At 41.2% G+C, this 13316-nt stretch overlaps 1 protein-coding gene across 1 annotated transcript in view; it reads left to right on the top strand.

Moving 5' to 3' along the window:
- Window positions 1-10791, top strand: part of KCNK1 (potassium two pore domain channel subfamily K member 1) — a 32683-nt gene extending 21892 nt beyond the window's left edge. The window contains exons 2-3 of the mRNA XM_021392563.1: window positions 4302-4697; window positions 7844-10791. Of these exons, the coding sequence (XP_021248238.1) occupies window positions 4302-4697; window positions 7844-8103 (656 nt within the window). The 3' untranslated portion in view covers window positions 8104-10791. The remainder of the gene's footprint in view (window positions 1-4301; window positions 4698-7843) is intronic.

Genomic DNA, 13316 nt, shown 5'->3' with positions numbered 1-13316 from the left:
TTCCTATAACTCTTAGCCTCTGAGGAGCAGACACGCAGTCTCCTTTAACATTTATGTGGTGTGGCAACCTCACTAGAACAGCACAGAGCAGACCTTAAAATGCAGCATCTGCTTCAGGCATCTCAACTAATTATGTGAATTGAGAAAATTTTGGTAAGAGTTAGCTGGGCAGGCTAGTCTGAGCACCCAACTTAACCAAATCTTTTTGCATGCTCTTCTGTAGCAATGGCTTTGATTTTACACTTTCTTCTGAGTATATGCTGTATAATGTATCATCTGGGGCTGGATGAGATCCACCCGAGAGTACTGAGGGAGCTGGCGGAAGAGATAGCCAAGCCGCTTTCCATCATCTATCGGCGTTCCTGGTCAACTGGAGAGGTCCCAGAAGACTGGAGACTTGCCAATGTGACTCCTATCTACAAGAAGGGTCGTAAGGAGGATCCGGGGAACTACAGGCCTGTCAGCCTGACCTCGGTGCCGGGGAAGGTTATGGAGCAGATTTTCCTGAGGGAGATCACGTGGCATTTGCAGGACAACCGGGGGATCAGGCCCAGCCAGCATGGGTTTGTGAAGGGCAGGTCCTGCTTGACCAACCTGATCTCCTTCTATGATCGAGTGACCCATCTGGTGGATGAGGGAAAGGCTGTTGATGTGGTCTAGCTAGACTTCAGCAAAGCCTTTGACACTGTCTCCCACAGTATTCTCCTGGAGAAACTGGCAGCCTGTGGCTTGGACAGGTACACCCTTTGCTGGGTAAGGAGCTGGCTGGAGGGCCGGGCCTAGAGAGTGGTGGTGAATGGCGTTAAATCCAGCTGGCGACCGGTCACGAGTGGTGTTCCCCAGGGGTCGGTGCTGGGGCCTGTCCTCTTCAATATCTTTATTGATGACCTGGATGAGGGCATTGAGAGCACCCTCAGTAAGTTTGCAGACGCCACCAAGCTGGCAGGAAGTGTCGATCTGCCTGGGGGTAGGAAGGCCCCACAGAGAGATCTGGACAGGCTGGATCTCTGGGCTGAAGCCAACAGGATGAGGTTCAGCAAGACCAAGTGCCGGGTCCTGCACTTTGGCCACAACAACCCCAGGCGCTGCTACAGGCTTGGGGCAGAGTGGCTGGAAAGTTGTGTGGAGGAAACGGACCTAGGGGTATTAGTCGATGCTCGGCTGAGCATGAGCCAGCAGTGTGCCCAGGTGGCTAAGAAGGCCAATGGCATCCTGGCTTGTATCAGAAATAGTGTTGCCAGTAGGAGTAGGGAAGTCATTCTCCCTCTGTACTCGGCCCTAGTGAGGCCCCACCTCGAGTACTGTGTCCAGTTTTGGGCCCCTCACTGCAAAAAAGACATCGAGGCCCTGGAGTGTGTTCAGAGGAGGGTGACGAAGCTGGTGAGGGGTCTGGAGCACAGGCCTTATGAGGAGCAGGTGAGGGAGCTGGGATTGTTCAGTCTGGAGAAGATGACGCTCAGTGGAGACCTTATTGCTCTCTATAACTATCTGAAGGGAGGTTGTAGTGAGCTGGGGGTCAGCCTCTTCTCTCTTGTAACTAGTGACAGGACGAGGGGGAATGGGTTCAAGTTGCGCCAGGGGAGCTTTAGGCTGGACATTAGGAAATACTACTTTTCTGCAAGAGTAGTCAGGCGCTGGAATGGGCTGCCCAGGGAGGTGGTGGAGTCACCGTCCCTGGAGGTGTTCAAAAAACGTTTAGATATTGCGTTGAGAGACATAGTTTAGCAGGGTTATTGGTGGTAGGTGGATGGTTGGACTAGGTGATCTTGTAGGTCTTTTCCAACCTAGCTAATTCTATGATTCTAATACATGGAGGGACAATTTGTCCTTCAGGAGTCATGAGAGAAGAGAGGTGACAGTACCAAAAACCACTCTTCCCTGAGAAATGAGCTGGTTACTACCTAGGTCAGCACAGTGGCTGGAGTTAAATTACTGTCAATTTGCTCAGTGCCTTATGAACTGACAAATGCAACAAGGTTTTTTGGGTGTTTTTTTTTGCATGCACGATAGAGATATTTGGGTTCAAATTAGTAAAGGCTTGGACTAATTGTACAGTTCAAGCATATATTTAATTATAGGAACCTGAAGCTTATAAGGAATATTGTAGGTCTGCAAGCTTAAGTTCTGCTTGTCGTGTATAGCTTCATAGTATCACACCATCCATAAAGTTGTCAAGCTTCATCATAATATGGTTTTGATGAATAGCCAGGTCTCCATCTTAAACATAGCTGAGTACTGAAAGTGCGTGGCTGTTCAAAAACTCTTCTCTGAAGCTTAGAAACTTTTTTCTAATTCCTAGATTAAATTTATTCATGGCTACATCAAAACTGTTTGTTTGTGTGGCAACATTATTCTTCAGCTAAAAGATTTCTTTTCCCTTGGTAATACTGGTCTGCTGATGCATTAAGGAGATAGTATATCAATTTTCACTTTCCATTCAGCTGTGCCAGGGAAGCCAACCACTCTTTGTCTTTCTCTCGATAAACAGTTTCTACTCCCTTACCTTTTTCAGTAACCCTTCTCTGTTCTTCTACTGGTGTTAATTCATTCTTAAGCATGGATGTACAGAATGAGGTAAGTTAGTCCAGATGAGGTCTGATCTAGACCTTATTCAAGTAATACTAGTTCTGTTTTACTGAAGACACCCGGAAGTGATACAGCAATGCAGTTATCTTTTTAATATTTGTGTCACATGAATCAACTTTACATACCCTATAATGAGCTCAAACACACATCATTCTATTCTTTTGATCTTTGTGTTGATTGCCTGTCACAAAATACTGTTAGGAAAACGAAGTTGCCGGGGTGGACCTTTTATGGATATAGGATAGAGAAAGATTAAACAAAGGAAAAAAAAAAAAGCGTAGGGAAATGGTTAGTTCTTGAAGTAGAGGACTGTCACAAGGGGTGTTCCTCAGAAGCTTTTTTTGGGACTAATGTTGTTCATTTATATTAACATGTTCATAAATGAACTAGAAAAGAGACTAAAGACACAAAATGAAGGTAGTAAGGATGGAAGAACCGCAGGGCAGCTGGCTCAAAGTAGCACTGGAAAATCAGTAGGATAAATCATTAAATGAAATATGTAACAAACGCCATCATAGTTTTACATATGAAGTGATGGGATCTGCTCTGGTGAATACCTGGATACCTCTGAGGGGCAAGGTCATGAGGTTCTGATAGAGAGGGCCAAGATAATGTCCTGTGCCCATTGAGCTCTGCCTGACCTGCTCAAAACACCTCATTGCAGCACCTCTGGAAAATGCTACGGGTACAGCGCTGGAAGACTTGAGGCTGCAGAATTACCAGGGCCTATTTGCACTTACTTTGAGTGATTTCAGGGCAAAGAACTGTGGCTACACAAACTAGGTTTCAGAAGACATCCCTTTCTTTGCTGCAGTAAAAATAAAATAATTTTTTTCTTTTTTGATTGGCAAACAGAAGAAAACATGCTTGCATTCCTGCTTTATGACAGCTTTCATGTTCTTTTCTGCACCCATGATTTGCTCTTAAAACCAGGCTGAGTGCATTTTTGATGGCATAGCTGCTAGTGCTCTGTGTAAGTGTAATTGTACCGCACATTTGTGGAATTGAGACGGGCCTTGATCAGTTAGTAAAAAATACAGTGGATACATTCCTGCGCTTGAAACAGATGATAATTGATATTTCTGGCACATAAATGACAAGGCAGAAATCCAGCCACAGTGGCTGGATCCCCTGACTTTTCCTGTGAGAATCTTTGTTCTGCTTATAATGCTGGATGGGTTATCATCTAAACACTTCTTATAATGCTGGATGGGTTATCATCTAAACACTTCTTGGCAGTAAGGAAACATACAGTCTGGAGTGTTGATTTAAATGCTTTGAAGTGCAATTCAAATGCTTTTCATAGAAGGTCTTAGAACATTTTACTACTAAGTAGATCTAGGAACATTTTTCTGAAGTATGGATGATCCCTCTTGACAAGGTGAGTAAAAGAGGAAGTTGCAAAAACTAAGCAAAAAGGTCAGTAGGAAAACCCAGAATTAAGCAGTTTTCCTGCTGTAGGTTTCCTGCTCTTGAGTACACATTACTTTTTTCTTCAAAATAAGCATTCATACAATTTCGTTCACCATTTTGAAATACAAAAATATTTTTGGATTTGTATTGCCTTAATGCCAGTACTTAGACTCTCTTTACCTGCTTAAGACAGGTCAGTAGATCCCATCACTATTCTTACTTCACGCAGTATAACTAATATCAAAGGGATACATGAAATCTCAGCTTTGACTCAGCCTGTGTTTCCCTCTGCTTTATTCTAGGTTATGGACATACAGTGCCTTTATCTGATGGAGGAAAGGCCTTCTGCATTGTCTACTCAGTCATCGGGATCCCATTTACACTGCTTTTCCTGACAGCGGTGGTACAACGCATCATTGTTTATGTCACCAGGCGGCCTGTACTGTATTTCCACATTCGCTGGGGCTTCTCCAAGCAGATTGTTGCCATCATCCATGCTGTAGTCCTTGGGTTCATCACTGTCTCATGCTTTTTCTTTATCCCAGCAGCAATTTTTTCTGTTCTGGAAGATGACTGGAATTTTTTGGAGTCTTTTTACTTTTGTTTCATTTCCCTGAGCACCATTGGCCTAGGAGACTATGTGCCAGGAGAAGGCTACAATCAAAAATTCAGAGAGCTGTATAAAATTGGAATTACATGTAAGTGTTCAAACTAACCAGTTACATAAGAGACACTTTATTAAAAATAAAAAAAAATAGGCATTATGTCTCTTTTCTAGGGTTGGTGATTGTTTTGTGAGCTGTCAGCTTGCAAACTGGGTGTTGTAGGTAACTGTGCGATGTTGCAGCTGAAGGCAACTGTATGCAACAGTGCTTTAAATAGTCAGTTTCTTAGTTAAGAAAGGAGAAGCTGAAAACAAAATTCCATTGTGCTAAACCATATCTCTCATTATTAATACTCTCTCCTATTAAGAATAGCAAAAAATGTTCACGTTACTGTTAAAAAAATGGATAGGAGCATGTGGAGCTAAGATTTCACAGGGCATCACAGAGTCAGAAAATGATTCTTGTAACCTAAGGTCATCCTGTAAGGTGAGATGAAAAGCAGACAGACGAATCAAGGAGGAATGGGAAATGGGCAGAAGAGCAAAATTTCTTACTCCAGTTGTAACATAAGGTAGCTGAAGCTGGCACTGGAACATACCAGCTGTCAAAGAGAGACAAATAGACTGAAACGGTGATACAGCAAGACTGTGAATGTTAAATTATAATTGCTTAATTAGGTCTGACACAGAGGACAGGCACAGTGATCAGTCGTTAGAGCAAAGAGCAGAGCTGAGAAAATAATCTGTGTATTGACGTTTTCTAATATGGCTTCAGTCTGCACAGTCCTGGATCAGCAGAAGCAGTCATTGAAAGGTTTAAGCAGCCAAAACAAAAAGCCATTTCTGTCAGGTGCACGTCTTAGGCTAGCATGTCTTTATCTGGACTCCCGAACATGATCCAGTAATCATACTGTAGGCAAAGTGTCTGTTAGTTTGGTTTTGTGTTTTGCATTTCTTGAAGCAAGTCCTTGAACTAGTCAAAACTAAACATGAACCTAATGAGATTCAACAAGACCGAATGCAAGGTGTTGCACTTGGGTCAGGACAGTCCCAGATATGTGTACAGACTGGGGGAAGAACTCATTGAGAGCAGCCCTGTGGAGAAGGACTTGGAGGTTCTGGTGGACAAAAAGCTGGTCATGAGCCTACAGTGTGCTCTTGCAGCCCGAAAGTCCAACAGTATCCTGAGCTGCATCAAAAGAGGGGGAGCAGCAGGGACAGGGAGATGATTATCACCCTCTGCCCTTGTGAGGCCCCAGCTGGAGTACCATGTTCAGGTCACTGCAGTTTTTTTCCTTTCCCCATCCTGTTCATCTTACCAGCAGTAGCTTTTAATTATTACCCTGCTGATCTGCAGAGTTAATCTGGTGATGCTAAATGATTAAACAAATAGTGGAAGTCGTGCATGAGAAGTACACTGTAAAAATTCTGAAACCTTAAAACCATAAGAGGACATTTTAGATGGAATTCTCTTTTTTTTTTCTTCCCTTTTTTTAACTGAAAGGTCAAGTTTTCTTTTTCTGTACAGAGACAACTTTTCAATTTCAAGCTTTAGAATGCTTAGGAAGTAAATTGAAGGAAATTCAAAATGGAAAAAGTAGCCTATAGGCAAAGTGATGTATTTCTAAACTGTTGAAACAAAATAATCCAAGGTCATAACTTCTGAATTAGTCTTTTCTTCTCTCATGCAAACAAGTCATTGAACCAAACATGATGTATAAAATGTTTTCTCTTTCTGAACCTAAATTTTCTTCCAAGAAAAGTTCTGAAGTTCCAGAACTGAAAACCCTTAATGATTACTACAGGCTTTCCAAGAAAAATGCAGGTCTCCTAAATGAAGTGATGGATTAGCTGGACAGTGTTTCAGAGATGATTAAAAGTTCTCAGTGCAGATTTATAGATGCCTTTTAATTGACATAGCTCTGTTTTTTCCTCCCTGTGCTAATACATACTTTCCATTTGAATTCATGAGGTAAAGCTTAAAAACAGTTCTTAAAGTTTAGCTCTAGTGTTGATTTAGATCAGTACCTGATATTGCAGTATTGATTTAACAGTGCTCCTGGAAGAGAGAAGGAAATGTTATTTTTAGGGAATAATCTGCAAATGCTTATAAAATATTTATGTCTTTTGGTAACAGAGCATTGTCCATATGTAGATTGTAGTAATTAATTTGTGTTGATCTTTCAGCACATTTAATATTCAGCCTTTGGATGAGCTTATTGTATTAATAATTATACACTTCTGCTTGAATATTTTATCATTTCAATGAGTAAATCAAGTAGTCATGTTCCTTGCTATGTTGTAATGATGAGTAGCAAGGATCTAATGAAACACTGGGATTAAGAAATGCTTATTTTAATACCTTTCTTCCAATTCTAGTTATACTTTTGGAGTGGAAAATAAAAGAGCATAGTGAGCTGCTAGCCATACAGAACCCCGATTCTAAATGTCTCAGTCTATGAGAGCTAACAAATTCCTTTAAAATCAAAACCAGAGTAATCAGTAATATCATTAAAGTAACATTATCAAGTTTGGATTCTGCGTGTTAGTAAAATACTGCAAATGATATTCTAGGTTTCATCAGACACGGCAACTTTGTCAGGTCTTGAAAATATCAGCAGCAATTTTACAGTAAATTTAAATTTTGTTTTTATTGGTTTTGCAGACATTTCTAGGCACTTCATTTTTTGCTTTTTGTTGTTCCAGTTATTTTGTAGGGTCAGGTATACTCTTACAGTATTAAAGGAAAATAATTGAATAGTTTTTATGATACGTTAAGTGATTTGTCCTACTGAACTGATACAGACAATGAGGAGCTGTAATTACCTGCCATATTTTGTACTTCTGTGTGTAACGTAGGAATACTAGGGGGAAAAAAATATTTTGGGAGCGCGTAATCACTAAGCTTGTTAAGTGAGGGAGAGTACATTTGCTAAATTTTAAGATTCCAATTCATTAAATGCCTTTACGTACTTTTGTCTGGTACAACTGTAACGGATTCAAAACCACTATTGTTAGTTTTTAATAATTATGATGTGGTCTTGTTGGCTGTAGAATGCAAAAAGGTGGGGGTGGATTTGACAGCCCAAAGTGGGTTACAGAACTCTGAAAGTGGGTCATAGGGAAGCTTAACATAATGTTCAGGGGTGGCAGGGGTGGAAAAAGATTACAGCGTTAAAACTATTCCAGCCCCACTCAATTTGATAACAATTAAAGCCTCTTATTTTATTTTGTACATAGGTTACCTCTTGCTGGGCCTCATCGCAATGTTGGTGGTTCTTGAGACTTTCTGTGAACTCCATGAGCTCAAAAAGTTTAGGAAGTTGTTTTATGTGAAGAAGGACAAGGAAGAGGACCACGTGCATATAATGGAACATGACCAGCTCTCCTTCTCCTCCATCTCAGACCAAGCAGCCTCCATGAAGGACGATCAGAAGGCAAATGAGCCTTTTGTGACTTCTCAGTCCCCAGCTTCCAATGACAGCTCTCTAAATAATTAATACAGGGGCATCCACAACGTTGTTTTGGTGCATTTATGCTACTTATTATAAGAAATAGAATGTATCTTTTTTTTTCCTGAAAATTGAAGCTGGAAGACTGTGCTATTTTAACAAAGATTCATCACTTCTAACATAGAAAAGACTTCTGGGGAAAAGTGTGGGAGCCACCCTGGGAATAGGGAAAGAAATGCAGGATGTGATTGGGAACATTAGGCCATTTTGCTTGAGACATAAAGAGGTGGGAGTACTACTTTCAGAGGCGCCAGAGAGAAAGGCTCGGAGAAGCAACTTCATCTGTCTTTAGGAGAGTAGGGCCTTCACTGAAATCCAGCTTGTCTGGTTGCATGCCCTGTCTTACAACATGATGAAATTTTGCGATATACACTTTTATCTGAGAAAGGTAGTCACAGATTTATTCCAAACACGCCAAATATCTTCATCTGGGAAATATTTCCAGAGCAGTATCTGTAGACTTGCTGGAGGGGAGTATCTAGCTCATCCTCCTGTTGCCCAGTAACTTTCATGCGCAGGCAATAACTCTAGGAATGAAAAAACAGGGCTCTGTCCCTTCCTCTGCCCAGGCCATTTACATTCAAATTTCCTACTTCCTTAAAATGTCCCCAAATAACAGGAAAAATGTTCTGAAGAGAATGTGCCTTGAGTCTTCCATGCTGTTTTGCTTTGTTAAAAATGCTTATGTAAACTCTGAGAGGTAGCAAAAGCCATTCAAAAGTGCTGGATGATAGGGCTGTAGGGAAGTGAAAGTCCTCTTCCTTCTGAAGTGAGTAGGAATGTTTTGGGTTTTTTTTTTTAGCTGAATGGAACAAAATGAAAACAGGAACTGAAATTCAGCATATGCCATTTTTGCTGTAGTGAAACACTTAAAGCATGCTCCTAGATGAGGATTGAAGTCTTATAAGCAGAGTAAGGCCTCAACGCTGTTTCATCTACAGTACAACCCACCATGTGCTGAGCTGTTAGGCATCTGGAGGAATAGAAGTAGTGTCATCTTTGAACACAGCCCCTTCATTTCATTTTCTAGCTAGTACTCAGAGCACTTCGGAGGAGAATGGAACGTTTCCAAACAATTTTTTCAGTTTTTCATATGGCAAGAAAACAGGAAAAATGTCATATTTGGTTCAGATGGAACCGGATGGTACCGAATTTTTTTCCCCTTGGGAAAAGTCACTACAAAGTCAAGATCCCACTCAACTTCTGAAGCTGGAGCCTCTTTGGCTGTAACAGGAGAGGCGTTTTAGTCCGGCTACCTGTCACTGTGCTGAATGCAGGGACCTCAAAGTGAATTTCAGGGAGCAGGAGATGAGACTAAGTGGTCACAGTACTCTCTTCTGGCCTTAAGAATCTATGAAATGGGAATCTCAGTAATGTTTTGCAACGAATAAAAGATCCAGAGCACAAATAGCCATATTAGGAAAACCTCCCACATAGGAATAGTGTAGAGGAGAGCCTTTTCCCTGCAGTGCAAGCATGCGAGATTGCCTGTAATTTGGCTTGTAGTGTTTAGAGCTGAAGAATATTTTACTGTAAAAGAAAAAAAAATGCAGCTTGTCTAGAATTAGCTCACATGGGAAAAATACTTGAAAGTAAATAACCCAAAATATTCTGTGTTTCAGCTTAATTATAGCTAGTATCAAACTGATTTTATATCTTTACTGGAAAAAAAACTTACTTTATGGCTAAATCAACTAAAAGTCTTCAATTTATATTTGTAGAAAATCAGAGCTAAAGGTTTTGGTTGTTTTGGGTTTTATAGATTAGGTGAGAGCATACTGTGTTTGCATGTTCCCAGGAAAGTGGCTATTTTTATACTGCTTAAGTTAACACAGTTCTATTTATAACAAATGTTAACCAATATATATGTACATATATACATAAATATATTTATATACTGTACATATATCATAAATCACCAGAGTTTAATCAACTTAGGCACAGCATTTTGAATTTTGTTTTCCTAGACTTCTCTTTATACAATGAACAATAGGAAACTATGGCATAAAATAACTCTGGCATAAAAATAAGCATACTGTACCACAAGAAATATTGATACTGTTTTTTTTTCAGTGAAATTTTATTGCCATCAGTACCTTAAAATTTAAGGTTTCTTTTAATTTCAGTGTAACATTAAGCTGTAAAGGATATGCACAGATGCTAAATGACATACAAAATAGTTTTGCAATGTGTACACAATTGCAAAATGTAGACACGTTAAATGAAAGCACAGAATTCAAAGCAGAAGCGATAAACTAAGCAGTAATACTGTGATGTAGGTAAGTATTTGTTATTTTGAACTTAAAAAGGGTATGGCTTTTGGCTGCCTGCACTCTGAATTGAGGAGTGTTTTCTTAGTAGTGTGTGTGCGTGCACATACTGTGCAAAAAGCCTGTCTGCATTTGTCAAGATTGTGTGTCCTTTAGTCTTCCTCAACACAAGGAGAGACTGTTAATGCCAGAGTGTGCTACCTAACCTTGAAACTGATTGTAGCTTAGCATTGTATTGGTTATTCGTATAGAAAAAAAGCATTCCAAAGTGTGTGTGTTTTTGTGTCAGATGCTGACCGATTATAGCAAATAAAAAATAGTGACATAACATTTACTTTGTCTTTATAGCCTAACTACTGCAGTATTCGAGGAAATCAATAAAGACTGTCATTGCCAGTTATCAGTAGCACTGATCAAAATGGTGAGCTTCATTTCCTAACGGATTTACGTCTTTGAGTGAACCCAACGCAGAAGATCAGAGTGGTTAAAGCTGGAATTCAGATTAGAAGATGACAGATAATTGTGAGAGAACCTTGATATAAAATGTGTATCTTTCGTAGGAGCAAACTGTGAGGCAGGTACGTGTAAACTCAGATGGAGAGCATTGGTTGCAAAACATCATTACCTGAACAAAAGTTGCAAGAGGGAGTCAGAGAAGTGAGTAAATGACCTATACACATAATTGTCTGCATCCAGTTGTCACCTAGCCAACCTCTTGACTTCAATTGATGGAAGAAAATGGAAGAACCAGTAGAGTTTTGATGTTGGGTGACAGCCATGTTTGTCCCTCCGAGAGCATGTTCAATTTCCTAAGAGAGTTTCTTCCCAGGTGTTACAAATAGCATCTGCTGTGGGTGAATACAAAACTTGCTGAGGGTTGAAACAAGTAATTTTTAAAGAAAATTTAGAGAGTTGGGTGGTTTGCAGCTTTAATACCAGGATTACACAGGTTACCTAATTGGGCATTTATGTCAGAGTGGTTACACAAGAGCAGCAGTTCTGGGTTACCCTAAATGTTTGTCTAGCCTAGTATTTATTTGGCTAAGAGAAGATATGCGTGGGCTTGTGTGAGGAGAGGGTAAGCATGTAGCAGCTGTTCTATGGGTATCTTCCTAGCTCCCAGCAACGTGCAGCTCTTGGTCTATAACAGTACCTGGGAGGTACAGAGCATCAGTGTAGATGTGCTGTAAGACGCACTGTGCTGATGTGCCTGCTCTGTCTCAGCAAGTAGGAGGTTGACCCACACAAGGTCAAATGAAGGTTATCCATTACTTTCCCACAAAGCAGCCTGAGGTTAGCTTGTTTGCAGCAGCCAAGTCGGGTAGCACCAACACATGGAGCATGGTGACTCTGTGGGAGGACCTCTCAAAAAAAGAAAGAAAGGCAGAGGAATTAATATTACCTGCTGTCCCCTGCGTAGGTAGGAACAGAACCTTACAGCTCAACATTACTGTTTGCTTTGTAAACAGTAGTCAGAAAGGAACTGAGATGAACTATAAGTTGTTAAAAACATTGCTCTCCTGATGCTCAGTCATCATTACTCATTCTTCTAGATTCTGCTTTCTATGGATGCAAAATAAAATCACTATACTGGAAGCAGTGTCACTCCAGGTGTGCACCAGAATGAAAGCACAGGTCTTCTCTGCAGAGCGTTTCCCTAGTAATGATCATTAGTGTCATGTGTATCAAGAAGCTCTTAGCCAAAAAAGTGCACATCTTCATGTTGCTTGTTTCAAAGACAGTAATTTTTGAGATCACCGTGACTAGCTCTATAAATCATGTTCTTGCTAATGCATATTAATGTCCTTTTAAATGCCTGTATTGTAGGTCTCATCACTTCCTAAGTTATCACTCTGTTTGCTTTATACCGTGGTCCCAACGACCTTCAAAGGTCATCCCATTGCCCCTGATGATGAATGCTGTGGTGCGGTTATTTTGCTGGTCATGATGCGGATTTGTGCCTCAGCTGACAAACAGACTGCCATGTGTGTGGAGTCTGTGCTGAATGGCAGAGTTGGGGTATGAGGAGGGACAGCGGCTGGGCAGGTGCATGGATGGACTGGGTAGGCAGTGGGGCTGCAGCCCATGGGTGGCACCGCTTGACCCTGATGCTGGTCTCAAGGCCCAAAGCCACACCACCGTGGTGTGATTCACCCAAACACTCTCTGTACAGCAGCCAGAGCGCATGCTGCTTGTAACATAGGGACTATACGAACCGGGAGCTCATCTAGAAGGATTAAATTATTTTCTTTTTAAGTTCCTCATTACTCTGCTTCTGGCCATTATTTAGAATCTAATTTTATCCTGGCCTGCAGTGCTGTGTTATCCTACAGCTGTAAAGCGCCTGTCTCAGCCACGCGTTGGCAAGGATTAATTAAGATGCTTGCGTAAACAGAAGGCAACAAACTGTAATATCAGTTTAAATGGGAGTTAGCACATCTCAATTCTGCTTTCCAGGGCTGGTTTCCTGCCTGTGGGCAAAGATCTGCTGGATCAGTTTTACAGCTGGAAGTTGCGATTTGAAGCATGCTTTTTGAACAGATGTGAAAAATAGAGATTTCCAGTAGGAAGATGCAGTATCACCTGTGAGCTGAAGGCCTTGAAATGTTTGCTTAGCGGATTTGCAGGCCGTGCCTATTTGTGCGAGGTAACGAGGCCTTGTTTGAAATTTGTTTTTCAAAAATTCAATTCTGCTCTCCACTTAATGCAAATTCCTACTGCACAGTCAGAGAAAAGAAAAAAACTAATCCAAACTCCAGAAGATGACCTTGCTTCCTACCCTGCCTCCCAGGGAACCCAACCTGGCTCACGGTGCTGCTGAACCACAGCCAGAGCCAAGGAGCCCCCACAGTGCAGTGCAGCAGAACGTGGAGCCAGGCAGGCTGTGCCCTGGGAACGCTTTGGGCAGCATCTGCGCCTTGGCGGGACTAG

This window comes from Numida meleagris, chromosome 3, assembly GCF_002078875.1.
Source record: "Numida meleagris isolate 19003 breed g44 Domestic line chromosome 3, NumMel1.0, whole genome shotgun sequence".
Taxonomy (NCBI): domain Eukaryota; kingdom Metazoa; phylum Chordata; class Aves; order Galliformes; family Numididae; genus Numida; species Numida meleagris.
The sequence above is the reverse complement of the archived record's forward strand: the minus strand, read 5'-3'. Positions and strand labels throughout refer to the sequence as shown.